The 21,147-nt window shown below is 38.0% G+C and overlaps 1 protein-coding gene across 1 annotated transcript; it reads right to left on the bottom strand.

Annotated features, from left to right (window-relative positions):
* Positions 1-4,352: 4,352 nt before the first annotated feature.
* On the bottom strand, positions 4,353-17,543 carry LOC121506288 (transcription elongation factor A N-terminal and central domain-containing protein). Its single transcript, XM_041782024.1, has 3 exons — positions 17,525-17,543; positions 5,809-5,928; positions 4,353-5,626 (listed from the first exon to the last, which is right to left on the bottom strand). The coding sequence occupies exon 3, from the start codon at positions 5,619-5,621 to the stop codon at positions 4,674-4,676; it is 948 nt and encodes a 315-aa protein (XP_041637958.1). The 5' UTR covers positions 5,622-5,626; positions 5,809-5,928; positions 17,525-17,543; the 3' UTR covers positions 4,353-4,673.
* Between the last annotated feature and the right edge of the window lie 3,604 nt (positions 17,544-21,147).

The raw sequence follows: 21,147 nt of genomic DNA, 5'->3' as shown, positions 1-21,147 counted from the left end.
CTTGACAAACCAATCTCTAACCATAGGTATAATACATTGATTGTATGGAAGCCTCAAAAAGACACACAATCTGGCATTTTAATTTACTCCGTTTGCCTTTTTTATCTAGTAGATTTTTGTTGTTTTTCTGAGATCTTGCCTAATTTATGTCCTAACACTGCAATATCAATGCTAGGCTTCCTGTGTTATAGGCTAATTTCTGTAATTTTTTCAAGATCTCAAGAAATTAAGGCACAGTACAAAACTACTTTCGACATCCTGATTCATTCAAATTACAAAGTCAAGATCACAAGAAAAAAAATACTCATTATCATGGGAAAACAGAAAAAATATATATATAATGTACGGCTGTATGTTCATTGAGGGCTTACATATATTCCAAATATTTTCTCATTTATCTACTCCTCAATGACTAAATATGATATTTAGCAATCTTGGAGGGGAAAAATATACTTTATGTCATTATATTGTTCTTCTGGAAGTACTGATTGACATGTTTTATCCTATAGACCAGTGAATTATGAGTAGCAAGCAATTGATGCAGCCCAAGTAGTATCCCATGTGTGCTGCTATTGCATGAATCAGCAGTGTTACTGAGAACCTCTGAAATTCTACAGGTTTCAAAGCTTAGAGCACATGGCTCTATTGCAACTCCAACTTTTTATCTGTTTCTGCAGTGTTTTCTGTTTGTATCAGTGTGTATGTGCAGGTTAGAGGGAAGATAACCAGCCACAGAGCATTGATTTGACAGGCGGCCGTGACTGAAAGGCTGGAACACGACACTCAGGAGATAGAGAGCATCTGAGAGGAGACACAACACAGATACCAAACTGTAACCACACTCCTGCTCTATCTGACTGACAAGATACTGCAGCTCCATATCTGACAGGCGTGAGATTTCAGTTACAGGGGATTTTATCTTTGGACATCCCCGATTTCAGCTCTGGAAAACAAGTGAGCCTGCTGCCAGAAGGAAAAAAAGACAGAAAAATGAGTCACACCACAGATTCTGTGCTAAAAAAGCTTCATCAATGATGGAAATGATGCCATCTGAGCAGCTTTGTTTGGATGAAGATAAAAGTTAAATCTTCTTTATGAAGTTGTTTTGACCTCCTAAGACCCTGCATTTACTACATCAGCATCATTCTGCTTTTAGAGCTTTTAGATAATAGTCCAGAATGTCTATTGAGGTTTAAATCATTTGCTTGAAATGTTTGGAGAATTTGCTTTTAGGGTATTGCTTGAAAATGTTTTATTATTTTCATGGAAATTTGGGGATTATGTTTGCATATTTTGGAGAGTTTAGGGGAATTTGCTTTGAATTTTTGGGGGAATTTTCATGGAAATTAGGGAAATATCTACCAGTCTGCGCTGCCGGGGTCAGTTCTCCAAGGCTTCCACCCTCGCCTGTCTCCATTGCACCTAACCCTCATGCCTATCCCTGCAGGTGGTGGGCCCACAGGGTGGTGGCTCCATGACATTTTTTCATGGAGTGAAGCCGAGCCACAACTGTTGTGCTACCACCCCCAGGTCTGGCTCTCGGGGGGCACCCTGGTGTCCCTATTCCGGGGGAAGTGACTTCAGACCATAGTGCTGACTCGGGCTGTATTGAATTGCCCTTGTCTGGACCCTCACCTTGGACCAAATTGCTTGGAAGACCGTCCTCTGGAGGTATCTGGGCTCAGCCTTAGAGATAGGGTAAGAAGCTCAGACATCTGGAAGGATCTCGAAGTAGAGCCGCCGCTCCTTCATGTTGAATGGAGCCAGTTGAGGTGGTTCATGCGTCGGATCAGGATGCCTCCTGGGCACCTTCCCGTTGTCTTCTGGACACAGCCAACTGGGAGAAGATCCCAGCGCAGACCCAGAACTTGTGGGAGGGATATCCAATCTGGCCTGGGAACCCATCCGAATCCCTCAGGAGGAACTGGGAAACATTACTGGGGAGAGGAACATCCCAGGTGACTTATATTGCCTGCTGCCACCATGACCTGAGCCTGGATAAGCTGAAGAAGATGGATGGATGGTTGGATGGATGGATTATGTATTGGACATTTTGGGGAATATGTAAAGAATTTTCATGGAAATTTCAGGGAATTTGTCTGGATGCTTCCAACATTATCATGGAATAATGCCAAATGTATTTGTACATTTCTGGGAATTTCCTACAAAATTTTAGGGGAAATTGTTTTTAAAATTGGGGGAATTTGTTTAGATGTTTGAGGAAATTGGAAATTTTGGGGCATCTTCATGGAAATTTGGGAAATATAATTATAAGCTTTGGGGATTTGATTGGCAAATTGCAAGGGGGGTTGTCCTTTGAACATGTATAGAATTTTCATGGACATCTCAAGAAATTTGTTTGGATGTTTGAGGAAATTTGTTCAGAAATTATCTGCCATTTTCATGGAAATTGGGGGAAATGAGTCTGGAATTCAGATTAACTTTAGGGTATTGATTTCACATTTTAGGGAATCTGTGTGAATTTTGTAAAAGAAAATTTCCAAGAAATTCCTGCCCAAAGACAAGGCTGGTGTTTCAATTTATCAGCTTTCCAAACAAAAGCTCAGGTCTCAGGAGGTAAAAGCTCCTGTGAGGAAGTTTCAGTATGTGTTGAGTTTGGCGCCCCCTGTGGACAAAACGTTACTTCTTATGTTTGGTTTTGTCTCGGAAATGTGAGGTTTCCCAATAAAAAACAATAGTGTCCACCATTGCCATAAAATGTGATAAAAGGACTGTTTCAGTTTCATAGTTATTTCATTTGACTGCCACCTACCCCCCACAACCAGCAATATTAGACATCATAAATCCCTAAGGTATTAAATAACCTTGCTGGTGTTCTTGTTTGCTTTTGTAGGTCATGAATAAGCACCAAAATTAATTGATGCCTGTTTCGTAATCAGAAAAAAACTGTCATTGGAGCTGTAAAATCTTCAAAATATATTGACATTAAAGGACCCATTTCCATGTGACATAAAAGCAGAAATTATCAGCCAATACACGTCGTTTTCTGCATGTTTTTTTGTGTCACATTTGTAACAAAAAGTAACTTAAGTAAACAATAAACCAGTTCTACCTGAATTTAGTCATTTTAGGCTTGCAAAATATCAAACTTAAAAAAGTCATCCCAGAAAAGGATGTAAAAATGCAGAACAGATAAAAGAGTGGCTAAAAGTGCCTAATTTGTTTGTCTTTAAAAGTTTAGGCCCAGTAGAAGTGATATCACACTGACGTGTAAATGACTCGCAGCGCCACGTCGACTGATTGAAGCACCATGGGATATCCGGGCCTGTGGCTGCTCAGGAGGGCAGATTACTGACTCACATGCCTGCCGTTTTCTGATAGTCACATGTCTCATCGACTGGAGCCAGTTTGCTCCACATGAATGGGATATTGTTGGAGGAGGCTGGGGGGCATGATGTCTTCTTCTTTAGTTTTTCTAACAATGAGAAGAGCAACAGAATACACTCTCCTGTTAGGCATCAATAAAGTAAAGCATTCATGAGACCAAAGATCAAGGCTATAGCGGTTCAGACTCTTCCTCTGAGCTGAAATATAAGATGGAAAAGAGGGATGATACGATTCTCTAAGTGGAATTAAAAAGGAAATGACTCAGCAGGAGGAAGATGACGAGGGCGACTTCTTGAAAAGTTGCGGTTTCATTCTACAATTGTAATGGACAATGACTTGGCCTTTTCAGCATTTAGGAAACCACAATTCTGGCGTATAGCTTTGGATTTGATGCTTTTGAAGCAGAATCTGACATTGTACTTTGAAACATTGCAACATTTACACACAGAATTATCTATCTTTGATTCAGGCAGAAAAAAACCCCAAGAAATAAGAGCGTTTTCTCTCAAGGACATAATTGCCAAGCTAAGACCAGTGTGACCAGAGTGCCAGTTAACCTACTAGTGAACTGACTGAAAATGGCGCCTCTTTTATGATATAGTTAGTCCAGAAGATGCTAAAATTAAAGGGATAGAGTGAAAAACATGAAAATGCCTTTAGCTTCACTCAAAAAAGTCAGACTTATTTAGTCAAGAATGTAAATATGTCAATAAAGCAACCCAGAATGCAATCTTGATTTTTAATGCCACAGTCATATGCTTAGCTGTGATCAGCTGACAGCCAGCTGATTCTAATTAACACCTCCCACAGGCAATCACAGCTCTTTCTCTCAACACAGCTCCCCATTTAAATATGACGTACTTCACATTAATACCAATGCTGATGCACCATGCTGCTGCTACTGGCAATGCTAACCTCCTCCACCCCAGCCTCCTCCTTTATAGTTTAAAGCCTGCTGTACCCTCATATTCAGATTCAAACTATTATGGATTCATTGCTTTTGAAGTAATTTTATTGTATTCAATGCACATGGTCATAAATGTATCTAGCCATATGGAGGTTTCTAGCTATGGGCTCCCTGGAAAGTCAAAGTATGCTACTTGACTAACCCAGGGAGCATCTTCTAAGCAGAGCCTACCCTACAAATTAAAACTGTAAATCCACTCTGCAATGAAATGTTTAAATATATGATGAGAGTGTTCCTTTCCGAAGTGACTTTATGCATTTTTGCTGAACTGTTTCAGCTACTTAGGCAATATTAGAGTATTAAATTGGCAAATTTTACCCTTTTATGGCATCTCTAAGACTTATTAATTGGCCTATATTTAAAGGCAGACCCAGTTGCTGTGGTACCACTGCTGCCCACACCCACTACAGGTCACAAAAGTCATAGCATCCTCGTCAGGGCCACCCCTCCTCACCCACGCAGGCAGGAACAGAGCCCCCCTGGACACCTGCGTCACCTTGCAGTCCATCCCCCCGCATCTTTTACATCTGATCTTCTGTGTTTTTGTCCCTTCGATCCCCTGAGGAAGCTGCCTCTCGCTCACACCTCGCGATGAATACTCCTCCCTCAGCTTCCGGAGCTCCTGGTTCGCCATTTCCTCCACGGTCATCCTCGCGAAGGCCTCAGGTGAGAGCGAGCCATTCATGATTCCTTCTTGTAGATGGCTGTTTTTAGGATTCCTCAGATTTGCTACTTTGCTTCTTATGCAGGCTTTGTATTTGATTTCACTGGATTTGTGGAGCTCGTGGATGTGTTTTTCCACATTTTCAGCAAGGTGTTCAGCTTTTTCATGAGTAGGTTGTTCTTTAGAGATGGCAGCTAGGAGAAGCTGGACACATTTAGACCTTAAAGTTGGAGACAAACAGGATGACGGAGGGCTTTCTGCTGGGAAAGGAAGAGTCTGACAGCCATCTTTTGCTTCTTCTTGCTTGGACACTTGTCTTTCTTCAATTTTATCTGTTAAAAAATCCCCACAAGACACTTTAGGAGCATTTTCCTCCTCTATATACTTCTCATGTCTTCCATCTTTGCTGTATTGTCTCTTCCATTTAGCTAACAAGCCTTTAACTGTCTTCTTTATGCTTCCATCAGAGCAGCTTTTCAGTAACCTGTAGAGAACTTTAACAATGTCTGTGGTCTCCAGTTGCTCTGAGGTGATGTTCATCTTATCAAGGTCAGAAAGGAGGGTCAATATGTTTCCATAGCTTCTGTCTTTAGAGGATTTCTCTATCTGTAGGGCAAAGTGGACTATTTCTCTTGAGTCCATGATATCTGCAACGAGAAAAGAAAGCTGTTTAAACCCAAAAATGACACCTAACTATTAAAAAAATCTAGTATTTTCGACGTACAACACAAAAATACGACACAAAGTATTATTCTCGATGTGCAGCTTAGCTTTATGCATGATTCAACATATAAGATATTTATTTTTTGACGTGTTTCGTTTATTTTACCTGAAATTACTCATGTTTTGCCGCTTCATGTAGCATTTCTAAAGACGTTGACACGGAGGTCGCCATCTTGGATTCGCCGTCAAAGCAAACCGCGCCGACATTCGCCGCTAGATGGCGCTGCTGCCTCAAAAAATCACACCACAGAGTTTGAAGTTTATTTTAATGGAACTTCATGTACATGACGATAAAAACACATAAAACATGATTTTAGAAATAATTTAGAGATACAAACCATTTTTATGAAGGTTAAGTAAATGTCTTACACAACCTAAATTGAAGGGAATGTGTATTTGGTGTTGTTTAATCTGTTAACAGGACTGAACAGTAGTGTTTTCATTCTAATATTTGCTCAGAGGATTAGATCTTCTTTGCAGGTGAGAGCAATCAGGTTTATAGGTTATCCTAATACAGAAAACCCTGGTTTCATTTCTTTTGTTTTCACAGCGCTCTCCTATGAAAACAAAGCTGGATTAACAGCTGTATCAAAGCATAGGAGGGGCTAAAGGGCCTAGTCTTCAATCCAAGGGATTAGAGCATCAGATAAATAGATGATTTGAGTAATGATTATGGATTAATCTGCGTGATTATGACTGTGCTTTCCTTTTTTTGGAAACCGCTGTGCTACAGATTGAGGATTTGCATGATGTGTGGATGTTTGGATTTAGTGTCCACAGGAATGCAGCCTTTACATACAGGAATTCAGGAGAGGAAAGTAACTCAAAACAAGATGAGGCAGGCCCTTCAGCTGTTGTGTAATAATATGTTATGAAGGAGGAAGATAAGTGAGCGTTAAAGGATAATTCAGGGTTATGGAGCTAAGACAAGAAATGTTTCCGTGCGTCAAAACCACTACAGTAGATTGGAGTAGTTTGCAGGTCTTGTAGCTGTAATTATGTTCTCCAAGTCAATGAGACAGTTTGGAATAATAACACATCAGAGAGTGACGTGAGTGAATGAAAATAAGGTTAAAGTCTGGGTGGCTGAAGAGTTATACATGTATTCATGCTTTAAATGGGGCATCTTTCCCAAAATGTCATTAATATGGGACCAAACAGTGAGTCAAATTAGGGACTGTGTGAAAATAATTGCAATAAATTAAGATAAGTTTATTATTTTTCACTTCAAATAGCCTTAGGCCTCAATTTGGATTTTCACTGACGCTCCTTTTGACTCACTTAATCTCCCTCTCTTGAACAATTCAAACTCAAGTGCTTGCCATAAAAACATAAAAAGGTCAAAGAAGAACTTTCAATAGTAATCCCTAATACAAATGTTTTATAGCATCAAATCACACTCTTGCTGATAGCATAACGTAAGAGAAAAGCTGTTAAAAAGGCACCACAAGCCTCTTGGCTAATTGCCACCATTCATTTGTACCCCCAACAGCCTCACATCTTACAGCCTCAATGGATACAAAGCCACGGTTAGAGTCTCTGAAATGATATATGGTCTACTGAGTGCAATAGATGCAGGCAAATGTACTAAAGTGCAGGCACTTAAAATCTAAATGCACATAATGCACTATTGATAATGCAAAAGTTAACCAGGGCCTTAAATCTAAGACTTAAATTAAAAAAAAAAAAAACTGGAGTTAACAATAAACTAAAACAAAACAATGAACCCTGACATTGTCTCTGAAAGCTTACGGCACATTTAACACCATTTTTAACTATAGACTTTGCTTTCATATCCTGTTCATTAATGATTGTAATACGAAGACTGATGTCAGAATAATGTTAAAAACTAAAATATGAATATACGATCATTTACTTCAAAAAACAAAATCAAAAAATGTAGATGCTTTTATGAGACACAAATTTGTCGCTTGGTTTACTGTAATTTCAATTCTTGCTAAATACCACAGCTTAACTTTACAATGGACCATGATTTTGCTGGCCCCCTTTTTGGCTGGGCCATTTTTTCCCCTAATGGGCAGACTTGTCTCCACATGATTATTCTTGAACGTGCATGACTGTGTTCAGCCACCTTCAGGTCCCGGGGGGGGGGGGGTCCCCGATCTCTGACACCTTTATTTTGGGGGTCACAGGCTGAAAAGGTTAAGAACCCCTGGCTTAGGGTAGACTAAACCACAAGATGGCTTACATTCAATTCTAGCCTCTAGATTTGGGTTACACTTATTATTATTATTATTTTACAGTAATCTCAACTTTTGCTACAACCCGCTGTCTACCTTAAACATTTGCAGACGGCCCTTTAGGAAGGTCTGAGCCACAAAATGTTCAAACTGAATTTTAGATTGCACTACATTTCAGATTAATTTACAATAATTTCAACTCTTGCTACAATCCAACTCTCTCTTTTGAACATTTGCAGATGGTCCCTTAGAAAAAAACATAACCGCAAAAGCACTTACATCAAATTTTAGACTTTGGCTTTAGACTACATTAAATTTCAGATTGATTTACAATAATTTCAACTCTTTCTAAAACCTTGCTCTCTCCATTAAACATTTGCAGACGCCCCCTCAGAAGAGACATAACCAAAAAAAAAGGCTTAAACTACATTATAGGGTTCCATTTAGATTACTTTAAATTTAAGATTAATTTGATGTAATATCAACTCTTTCTAAAACCCCTGAAACATTTGCAGACAGTCCCTTAAAAGAGAACTAACATTAAAGTGCTTACACTACATTGGGAGTAATATACTGTAATTTCAACTCTTGCCTAAACTCCACCCTCTCCTTTAAACATTTGCAGTCAGCCCCTTCGAAAGGCCTGAACTACAACAATGCTTACATTAAACTGGATTGAAAACATTGAATTTTAGATTAATTTACAGTAATTTCAACACAAACCCCGCCCTCTCTCTTAAACATTTGCAGACGGTCCCTTAGGAGAAACTTAACCACAAAAAATGCATACATTTGAGAGTAAAAATTTAGATTACACTTAATTTCAGATTAATTTACAATAATTTCAACTCTTGCTACAATCCAACTCTCTCTTTTGAACATTTGCAGATGGTCCCTTAGAAAAAAACATAACCGCAAAAGCACTTACATCAAATTTTAGACTTTGGCTTTAGACTACATTAAATTTCAGATTGATTTACAATAATTTCAACTCTTTCTAAAACCTTGCTCTCTCCATTAAACATTTGCAGACGCCCCCTCAGAAGAGACATAACCAAAAAAAAAGGCTTAAACTACATTATAGGGTTCCATTTAGATTACTTTAAATTTAAGATTAATTTGATGTAATATCAACTCTTTCTAAAACCCCTGAAACATTTGCAGACAGTCCCTTAAAAGAGAACTAACATTAAAGTGCTTACACTACATTGGGAGTAATATACTGTAATTTCAACTCTTGCCTAAACTCCACCCTCTCCTTTAAACATTTGCAGTCAGCCCCTTCGAAAGGCCTGAACTACAACAATGCTTACATTAAACTGGATTGAAAACATTGAATTTTAGATTAATTTACAGTCATTTCAACACAAACCCCGCCCTCTCTCTTAAACATTTGCAGACGGTCCCTTAGGAGAAACTTAACCACAAAAAATGCATACATTTGAGAGTAAAAATTTAGATTACACTTAATTTCAGATTAATTTACAATAATTTCAACTCTTGCTACAATCCAACTCTCTCTTTTGAACATTTGCAGATGGTCCCTTAGAAAAAAACATAACCGCAAAAGCACTTACATCAAATTTTAGACTTTGGCTTTAGACTACATTAAATTTCAGATTGATTTACAATAATTTCAACTCTTTCTAAAACCTTGCTCTCTCCATTAAACATTTGCAGACGCCCCCTCAGAAGAGACATAACCAAAAAAAAAGGCTTAAACTACATTATAGGGTTCCATTTAGATTACTTTAAATTTAAGATTAATTTGATGTAATATCAACTCTTTCTAAAACCCCTGAAACATTTGCAGACAGTCCCTTAAAAGAGAACTAACATTAAAGTGCTTACACTACATTGGGAGTAATATACTGTAATTTCAACTCTTGCCTAAACTCCACCCTCTCCTTTAAACATTTGCAGTCAGCCCCTTCGAAAGGCCTGAACTACAACAATGCTTACATTAAACTGGATTGAAAACATTGAATTTTAGATTAATTTACAGTCATTTCAACACAAACCCCGCCCTCTCTCTTAAACATTTGCAGACGGTCCCTTAGGAGAAACTTAACCACAAAAAATGCATACATTTGAGAGTAAAAATTTAGATTACACTTAATTTCAGATTAATTTACAATAATTTCAACTCTTGCTACAATCCAACTCTCTCTTTTGAACATTTGCAGATGGTCCCTTAGAAAAAAACATAACCGCAAAAGCACTTACATCAAATTTTAGACTTTGGCTTTAGACTACATTAAATTTCAGATTGATTTACAATAATTTCAACTCTTTCTAAAACCTTGCTCTCTCCATTAAACATTTGCAGACGCCCCCTCAGAAGAGACATAACCAAAAAAAAAGGCTTAAACTACATTATAGGGTTCCATTTAGATTACTTTAAATTTAAGATTAATTTGATGTAATATCAACTCTTTCTAAAACCCCTGAAACATTTGCAGACAGTCCCTTAAAAGAGAACTAACATTAAAGTGCTTACACTACATTGGGAGTAATATACTGTAATTTCAACTCTTGCCTAAACTCCACCCTCTCCTTTAAACATTTGCAGTCAGCCCCTTCGAAAGGCCTGAACTACAACAATGCTTACATTAAACTGGATTGAAAACATTGAATTTTAGATTAATTTACAGTAATTTCAACACAAACCCCGCCCTCTCTCTTAAACATTTGCAGACGGTCCCTTAGGAGAAACTTAACCACAAAAAATGCATACATTTGAGAGTAAAAATTTAGATTACACTTAATTTCAGATTAATTTACAGCAATTTCAACCCTTGCCAAAACCCTGCCCTCTCCCTTAAACATTTGCAGACGGTCCCTTAGGGGAGATGTAGCCACAAAACTGCATAAACTAAATCAACCTCCCAATCAAGAGCCTTATTACCCTTAATTCTGAGACAAGCTTTTTAAAACTTTCACTAGTTTGTAAAGGAATGCACACTGAGTGTGTGTGACAAAGATGGCTGCCCTTGTGCATATAAATTAAAGATAAACATGAATAGAATTGAAGTTTCCGTGTCACAATTACCTTTTTATTCAATGAAGTAAACTTAAAAGTAGCCTCAGTCCCCTCCTCTACAAATTATACATCCTATTATTCACGTACAAATACCGCTACGCTGTATGAATACATGAGTGGGGTAAGATTACGTAATCTGAGGTATGACATCACCCTATTACACTTATATATTAAAGATTTGCTTTTAAGATTCATGCAGCCAGGGCCAATAGCCGTGGAAGTCCTGAGGGAAAATTGATATGATGTCTCTTTGCATAATAGCCTCTGGCTCTCAAGTCTTCAACCAGCAGCTTTTAAAACACCAAATGGAAGTCTGAGTTTCCAGGAGGCTTTTAGCAGCGTTAATGTTTAACTTTTCTTTCTAAGAGTGCTGGCTTAAGGAGAATCTTTTGAAGCAGCGCTGGGGTTTCATGTCTTTGTAGGTGCTCTTTTTTGGTGGATTTTGTGGGCCTTTTACCCCTCAGTTTGGGCTACATCCATGGATGTGTGTGGAGAAATGGGTGGGGTCCAGTTTGGCCTTCAGTGATCACATGTAAAGAAAAAAAAAAACCCTCTTCCGAAATCAAAACACCACATGGCTGTCTTACTTTTCCGTCTCCAGCTACACATGATTTGAATTTAACAAAAACAATAAAGCTCCTTGGGATCTTATCAAATGATTTCACTGTGGCCTGTATGCACTTGAACGCTCCTTATCTGTGGGAATGGAATTTTACCAGCACGCTGTTGCTGTGATGAGCATTCATCAATAGGTGGCGCTCTCTGCACTGTGCTGAATGATCTGGATCTGAATGAGGAAGTGGAGCCCTGCTGTATCACATCCTGCCTTTGTTTGTCTCCGCCTCTTTGTGCAGACCACGCCACACTTGACGGCGTGTTCGCATGCATGAGCACACACACAAAACACACAGCCCCGCCCTAAACTTGAGAAATCCTGAAGAGGGAGGGAGGCTGTCTTGTTAAAGTGATCAGTTTCTTCATAGGCAGACATTTATGACAACATGGTAAGTCCCTACAAGCCCCCCCAACACCTGAAGACGCCCCCCACACTGAGCTATGTGTCTGTTATGATGTGTGGATGTGAGTGCAGATAGCAAGCAGCACAAAGGAACAAAAGGTGCTCAGAGAAATGATGAAATCATGAGATTTGGCTGATAAAAAAACTCACATTATGTAGATCTTTGTCTCTTGTTCTTGCTCTGTTACTGCACCCTCATTTAGGGATCATCCACAAATTATCATGATGGGGGGAAGAGTGTAAGAAAGGAGGAGGGTTAATGAGTTAATCTTTTGTTTAGGTTCTATGGTTCTGTAGCTCTGGGGTTCTACTGTTAGATTCCCACATTTTTTTTTAAGATAAGCAATATACCTTAACTTTTTTAGGGACCGTCCTTAAATTAGTATGGAGGAATTGTGTAAAAACAAAAAAAAGGTGGAGGGGTATTTAGTTTATGTTTCGTAAGGGGCTCTGTATGTGTTGTCTGGCATTTTTTGACAGAGTAGAAAAATTTTTTTTTTTTAAGTAACCCATCAAACATTTAAAGGGGACTGTCCACAAAATATTATGTGAGGTAATAATGCTACAAAGGTGGAGGGGTATTTAGTTTTATAGTTATAATCCAATTTATATAGAGAAGAAAGGGTATCTTTTTAAGTAACACATGAAAAGTAAGCTAGTGGCTGACTTTATATTATTATGAGGGGGAAATGTGTAGTAAGGTGGAGGGGTATTTAGTTTATATTTTTAGTCAGGTTCTATAGTTATAGTATGACTTTTGAAAAAGAAGGCTATTGACTTTTATTTAGCGACACAAGAAATATTCATTAGGAACAGTTCTTGGCTTATCATGAGAAGAAATGGTGTGAGAAAGGTGGAGGGGTATTTAATGTCTTTTCTTTGGGATTCTATTGTTATAATGCAGCATTTTATGAAAGGCAGAAAATGTTCTTTTTTTTAACTAATGCATGAAAAGCATGTCAGTGGCCAGCCTTGTATTATTATGAGGGGTAGGAGTGTATCGAAAGGTGGAGGGGTATTTAGTTTATGTTTTTGACAAGGTTCAATGGTTATAGCCTGACTTTTTTGATAAAGTAGAAAATGTTAACTTTCATTAGGAAACACACACTCTGTCCACAAATAATTATGTGGGATAATAATGTATGAAAGATGGAGGGGTATTTAGTTTATCTTTTTTTAGGATTCAAAAGTTACAGTCCAACATTTTTTAAAGAATAGACTATGCTACTTTTTTTTTTTTTTTAAGTAACACATGAAAAGCATGTTAATAGCCATATATCATTATATCATTATAGGGGGTAGGGGTGTAAGAAAGGTGGAGGGGTATTTAGTTTATCTTTAAGTGGGGTTCTACAGTTATAGTCTGACTTTTTTCAAAGAGAAGATTAACTTTTACTTAATAACACATAAAATATACATAAGGGACAGTCCTTGGATCTTCATGAGGGGGAATGGTGTAAGAAAGGTAGAGGGGTATTTAGCTTACCATTTCATAAGCATTTCAAAGTTATCTGAACATTTCTGAAATAGATGAAAACGCTTCTGTCACATCACAGGAAAATTTTAAGGGCTGTTCTTAAATAATCATTGGGGGAATAATAGGAAAGGAGGAGGGGTATTTAGATTATCTTTTCACTGAGGCTTTATGATTACACTCCAAGATTTGCTTAAAATAGTAGAACATGTTAACTTTTATTTGGTCTTGTATAAAATATAGAGTGAGGGCTGTCCTTAAATTAGTATCGGGGAAATGGTGCAAGAAAGGAGGGGTATTTAGTTTATCTTTTCATTGAGGGTTTACGATTACAAACCAATATTTTTGAAAGGGTAGAAGAAAATGTTAACTTTTATTTGGTTTTGCATAAGATATAGATTAGAGGCTGTCCTTGAATTAGTATTATTGAAAGTGGTTTAAGAACGGAGGAGGGTATTTAGTTTATCTTTTTGAAGGAGGTTCCAAAGTTACAGTTTATTGTTTAGCAAGAGTAGTTAAAGTAAAAAAGTAAAAAAAAAAAAAAAAAAGAAAGAAAAAAAAACTATTTTAGAGATTGTTCTTAAATTATAATGAGGGGCAATGGTGTAAGAAAGGTGGAGGAGTATTTAGTTTGTCTTTTCATTAGGGTTTTTGAGTAATAATCTGAACTTTTTTAAAACATAAGGAAATGTTAACTTCAATTTTTTAGTGGATAAAGTACATATTAGGGGCCACTTTAAAATTATTATGAGGGGGAATGGTGTAACAAAGTGGAGGGGTATTTAGTTGATCTTTTCACTGGGGTTTGAATGTTACAGTATAAGGTTTTTGAAAGAGAAACAAATGAAAGCACGCTAGCAGTTTCTGTCTTTTTTTAGCAATTGTGCTGAGCTAGACTAACTCCCTACCTCGTTCCGTATTTATTACGCAAAAATAAGTTTATTGCTCGTCACTTAATCTTGACAACAAAATTAAATCAGTGCTTTTACCATCCTTTTGAGTATTTTTCAGTTAGCTGCTAGCTGTGATGCTAGTGAGGCTTTTCTTTAACACAGCTTCAGGAAGTCACAGCTGCTACCAAACCACACACACGTGGGAGACGGTCGGAGGCTGAGAGCTGAAATCAACCTATATTCTGTATGTGTTCCTAATGCTCTTGACAGGCTGTGCGTGTGTGCAGGAGTCTTTGTGTGTGATGGGGGGGTTGCCTTTCTGCTTCGTACCCATCACACCCACCCATCATGACCTTGAGGTTTATCACAGATGACTGGATTGGACATCTTTTTTTCCTTTGTGTTTCTTTTCTCTTTGTTCTAGCCTCTCTGTTTTGACTGACACTCTGCAAGAGCCCCCTCTCTGCAGTTTCTATTTCAGGGCTTTTAATCGAGACACAGTGTCACAGTGTTTAGCTTGTATTTATTAACAGTCTCACAACGCCTCTGGGGCAGGAAATGACTCCTTAAATATGCAACCACAAACACAAAGCTGCTGTTATGTCTGCTTTAGCTGTCCACAACATTGTCCTTTCATGATAAAACTCTTGTTAAAGACAGAGACAATAAGGAAGCACGACTGATAATTGCTTGTTTTTGGGTTGTGCTACAGTACAGTGGAGGGAAACAAAAGACTGAAATAATAGAGTTCAACAGTGACCACACACCCTTTGACAGGGGCTCTGGTTCAAGGGCTAAATTTCACTGGTCAGATCCTCTAATGGCATTTTACAAATTCCTTCTTTCATCATTTTATTTCAGGGACTAACCTTACCAGCTACCTGAACACTCATGACTATAAAATATTTGATTCAAAGTAGAAACAGAGCTCAAAGTAGGAGAAATAACAAAGAAGATGTTGAAAATTGGCTGAACTTAATCAAACTCTTTCATACGAATGAAGAGCATAAATGAGTCTTAAGGCTCAGACCCTCTAAGGCCTAATCTAGAAGTCTGTGGCTCTCAGACGGCCCCTCTTGCTGACTTTTAGTTTGAGATGCCACATCTATCAGAGCAGAAGCACATACTAAAACTTCTAAAATATTGGAATGGAATAAACTTTTTGTTAGGTTAGGGTAAAGGTTTAGGTAAAATGTGGGGTACCAAAAATTAAAAGTTAAAAATTTAACCTGCAATACCAAATTGAACATCTGCTTACAGAACAAAAATCCATGAAAATTCGGATGTAGCAAATGTAGTTAATAAAGGTAATGCTGCATGAGCTACATTTATAAAGAGCCACATAGCTATCGTGGCTCTGTTTTAGAAGTAGATATGCAAATGGTGGCTTGCTTTAGCTTTCTTAGCTTTGGCTTTCTTAGCTTTATCTACAGCTAACATAGCTTTGCTAGCTATAGTGTTAATGGTACTGTGTGAGAAAATGTAGCTCAGTTAGCTTAAGCAATGTGAGCTTTAACAAATGCAGCTAGAGCCCCCGAAACTCATGGTTATCTACAGTAACGAAGCTTTTAATCTCATGTTAGCTGCATAACTACCTTATTTATGTAGCTTACAACCTTAAGGCATCTAGAAGGGGTCTGACAGTAGATTGTAGCTCTCAGACCCCCCCTCACATAGACTTACTTTGAGACACCGCATCTACCATTTATTTACTAATTTATTGTAAGTATAGTGCACATTAATGCACATGGAGATGTAAATGTGCCAGGTTGTAGCCATAGGCTAATTTCTATCTGTAGTCCCCAGCAGGTTGATGATATACATATGAAACTGTACATTAAACATGAACATAGTTAAAGTAAAAATCAACATAAAATCAGACAACGCGAACAGACCAAAAAACATAAACAGAACAGACACATATACTAAAACTTTTTTAAAAAAGGGAATATACAGTTTTTGCTAGGTTAGGGCAAAAATTAAAAGTTAAAAATCTGACCTACAAAACTAAGCAGTCTGCTTACAGGCAGAAAGCACCAAAAAAAAAAAAAAACATTGTGACTTAGCAAATGTACCTTACATAGCTCTGTTAGCTGCATAAGCTAACTTTATAACTGAGCCACATAGCTAACAGAGCTCTGTTTTAGAAGTAGATATGCAAACAGTGGCTCATTTTAGCTTTGTTATTTTTAGTTATGTTTGCATAGCTAAAATAGCTATGCTAGCAACACACTTAACATCACTATGTGAGAGAATGTAGCTAAGTTAGCATTAGCAATGTGAGCTTTCGCAAATGTAGTTAAAGCTCATCAAGCTCATTGATGTTTATACTAACGAAGCTATGAAGCTCACATTAGCTATGTAGCTTTAACTGGATAGCTTGCATACCTGTTAGCTCTAGCTACATTTGCTAAAATGTATATTTCTAAAGCTAACTAAGCTACATTGCCTCACATAGTCGCATTAACTGTGTCGTTAGCGTAGCTTTGTTAGCTTTAGCTAACAAAGATTTTTATAAATAAAACTTTTTATAGACTTTCTATAAATAAAATTGAATTTTTATAAACTTTTTAGACTTTTTATAAATAAAATTGAATTTTAAAAGAAAATCTAAAACTGGAAATATCTTACCCTGGCAAATTATGGCACTTCCTTTCTGACAGAGATGGCGTCCCACATTAATGGTCTGCAAAAGGTGGCATCTGAGGCCTCTGTACATCATACAAGTATACTTGTATACTTTAAGCCAAAATATCCTTTGGGATTAGATTTTGACCTCCAGAACCACATGGTTAAGCTCATTTTAAGGGTGACTTGTGGTTATTTTGCTGTGACTCTGGAAAAAGTTTCATTTTAAAAAATCTCCATGTATAAAATAACATTTCTTTATGTAACAGCCTGAGGCAAATTTCAAGCCTTAAAATGATTTAATTAAGCTGTTTCCTTTAAACTAACAAGCTCTGTTGACACATATTACAGAAACCATTGACCTGAAACATTTAAAGAAAGACAATTGATTTCAAAGCACGGCTTCCAGCGTTGCAGGATAATCCAAATTGATTCCCCACATTGGTTTTCCCACAACCACCCCCCCGCTACACGGTCACAACTGGACACAAGCTCAGCTTTAAGGGAAACTCCACAACCAAGCATTCCCCCTGGGTTACAAATAACCACATCCCATGTTGCTCACAGTTGTTCAGCGATGGAGGAAGTTTGTGAAGAGATCTCAGCAGAGAGGAAGCTCCAAGTGAGCCCAGGTGTGAGTGTAGTTCAGCTGTGTGTGAGAGAAATGGGATAAAGTGGTATGAAATAGCTGCTGAGTTGACCAGATGACCTTCACAGTAATGCAAGGATATACAGCTCAATAAAACCTTCATAAAACGATAGATTATATTAAAGTCAGAGTAAAGAAAAATCAGAAAATGGTCTCTTACACGTGTTTCTGTAAACCCCTAGCACTACAACAGTATGAGAGCAATCATTCTCAGTACTTCTGTTCCATTTCAGCATTATAGTGTGCAGTTTTAGTTTTCAGTTCCAGTCTGAAAGTTCATGGTCAGCTGAAAAAGGAGTGTCTTTCCAGGATATTCAAAGATCACGCCAACAGCAACATAGGGCAGGGACAAAAGGGTTGGTTTCTCATGATTTTGAAACTTGCAATGAATCTGTCTCAAGTGATAATAGTATGAAGACACCTGTGTCTGGAAGGTCCAGTCACTGGTTAATCAGTATTCCTGGCTACCATTACACCATGAGGACAAAAGAACACCCGAAGCAACTCGGAGAAAAGGTGATTGAAAAGTGTAAGTCAGGGGTGGATACAAAAAAAGTTTCCAAGGCACTATGTTTGGCACTGCACATCACCAAAGACACACCATCCCCATTGTAAAGCCTGGTGGTGGCAGCATCATGCTGTGGGGATGTTTCTCAGCAGCCAGCTCTGGAAGGCTCATAAAGGCAGAGGGTAAAATGTCAATCCTATTCTAAACTACGTCTTGAAAGAAGATTTATTTTCCAGCAGAACAATGGCAATTAATGAAGCACATCAAAAGTTACACAGAAATGGTTTAAAGACAACAAGATGAATGTTTTGTTGAGGTATTAAAACTGTCTTTATTGCTTTACTTTTTTCTTGAGGTGAGCCTAGGGTTTGACCTGATCAGCTCACATAAAAATCCCACAGAATGTACCTCCCACCTCATAAAAACGTCTAACCGCAGACGCACAGTTAAAGATCTACCTATATGGCGAGGTTTAAACAGGTGCGATCAAGTACATGAAGATAAGAACTGAATGTGCCTTTGTCTGAATGGACACGCCCCGTGTATAATGACTACAGCAGAAATATTTAGACTTCTATGACCTTCTTGGTAAAGAATCACATTTCACATGGATAAGAATATCATGGTCTTTGCATTAACTCTGGTTTAAGTTGCTCTAGGCTGCATAAGACAGTGATTTACAGCATTTTTATGTGTTGATGTATAAATTAAGACATGTACAAAAGAACTTGTGCCGTTTTTTCCAAACCGGAAAGGACAGAAGCAGCATGTACTGTCCTTTTTACATTTTTAGCCTGTGATCCCCCCCTTCTCTCCCCCTACTTCTCTGGTAATTTCCGTTGGGTGATTGAGTCTGAATTCCAGATATCCCACAGTTAAGATTCATGGGCCTGCGGTGTGTGCATGTGTACAGGACTCTTCTTAACCCTTTGCACCTTTTTGTTCTTTCTGTACGTTCTCTCTGCTCTCCACCTTCATGTGCTCTCTTTCCTCTCCATCCAGTGCATTTCTCTTTTTTTGAACACATTCCCCCCCTCCCTAAAATATGATCCATTCCTCTTCTGAGTGACTGACTCTGCCTATACACGTTACCTGAATTTGTCAGCCGGTGAGCTGAAATGCTGTGCAAAAGGAAGAGCTTAAGGTAGAAAAGGGTGAGAAAAAGAGTGGGATGAGCTGTGTTTTCAGACTGTGATCTGGCACAAGCCAAGGAAATGCACGCATACGCGTTTACAGTATGCATGTGTTCACTAACACACTCGCACACGCTTCCCACAAATTCCTGCTTGGTCATGTGGCAAAGATATTAGCAGCCAACTGAGAGCAGGAGTCACCTCCTCGCTCTCTTCCACTCTTTAAGTAATCAATAACACACACAAACACAAAAACACACTGTGTTTGGTTCAAACCAGGAGGTAAGCAAAAACTGTGACTAAATTCGGTGTCAAAGAGGCCACCATTACACCTACAGACAAGCCAAATGCAATAAAAACACTGTAAATCTGCGTTTTTGTGTTAGCATATCCATTAGCTTCGAAGTGCTAACAGCAAAGCAGGGTAAAGAGGAACTGTAAGGAAAAAAACACAATCTTTTACTCATAAAGATAAGGTCATAAGCAATTAAAACCACAGTTTTTATATTATATATATTACTACAATGACTATTTTTCTACTACAGCCTATCTTTGAGAGAGTAAAAACACTGTAAATCTGCATTTTGGGTTAGCATATCTGCTAGCTTCAAAGAGCTGACAGCAGGGTAAAGAGGGAGTTTCAGGGGGGAAAACAAAATCTTTCACTTGTACTTAAACAGATATGTTTTATTAATCCTATCACTGCAATGACAATTTTGCTACTACAGCCCTTCTTTTACTAATACAAGTATGTGTTATTTAACAAAAAAAACTATAGCTAGATGTTCACATATTGCTAATAAGGCAACCTTTTTTAAAAGGGGCAGCTGTTACACTACACCTAGGCTTATAACAGATAACATGGTGTATTCAAAGTAAATAAGGCCACAGAGTCTAAAGAATTAAGATCAAAATCAATGTAGAGTTAGCTTGTAAATGCTACTGGTGAGTCATTTAGCCTCCCTTATATCCGCAAAGTAGCTAACTGTCAGCATAAATGGCTTTAAAACTGCCATGGTGGTAATGTGGGAAATATACAGGCACCTCTATTTTGAAAAATGAAAATGATTTTAATGACTATACCAATCATATAGCTTGTGCCAGCTTCAAGTAAAACCCCATCTATTCTTTCCTAGTTCTTACCAGCAACTGCTAGCATGCTAACCTGCCTAACTAACATAGATACATGTAGATGCATCTATGCTGTCACCAATTAGAAGTAGCTATGACTCAAACTGAATATGAGTCTATGACCTGAGTTTTTAATTTAATCAAGTATCCTTGATGCATGCCAGATGTTTGTGACAAAACAAACTGGTTCAATTTATGTCATATTTTGGTGACAGCCATTAGGAATGAATGAGAATGGAGGAAAGTTAGTACTTTATAATTAAATGGAATTCTACATACACTGAGTACAGTCCCTACACTTTACAAAAAAAAGTTAATTTTTTTTCCACAGTTTAACTGATTTATCTGGCATGGGGGCGATCAATATCACAAATGACTCAGTCCTGCAGACCTCTAGGGTCATCTTGCCAGATGGAGGAGACAAGAGTCTGAGCTGAGAGGCTAACTAAGCCTCAGATAAAAAATACTTATTTTGTCAAAAACATGCTTGTAATTGAAATGGTGATGAACTTACCTGAATAAACCGTGTGGCGTAAGTGACCAAATTCCATTCATGAACGAGACCATTCTACGAAACGGCTCTTTAGTGTAAGCAACTTTCGCTAGCTCCCGTTTAAGTGGCAGTTTTCTTTTTTCCCTTAATCCTCTGTCGCTATTCAATCCACATTTAAAAGCCAGACTGTTAGTGTTGTTTGGAAGCTAAGCAACCAGCTCCGCTGAGCTGAGCCAAATGATCTGGATTTCTTAAAAAAGACGGATTTCCATTC

Source organism: Cheilinus undulatus, linkage group 24 (assembly GCF_018320785.1).
Source record: "Cheilinus undulatus linkage group 24, ASM1832078v1, whole genome shotgun sequence".
Lineage (NCBI taxonomy): Eukaryota > Metazoa > Chordata > Actinopteri > Labriformes > Labridae > Cheilinus > Cheilinus undulatus.
This window is presented reverse-complemented; position numbering and strand designations above follow the sequence as displayed.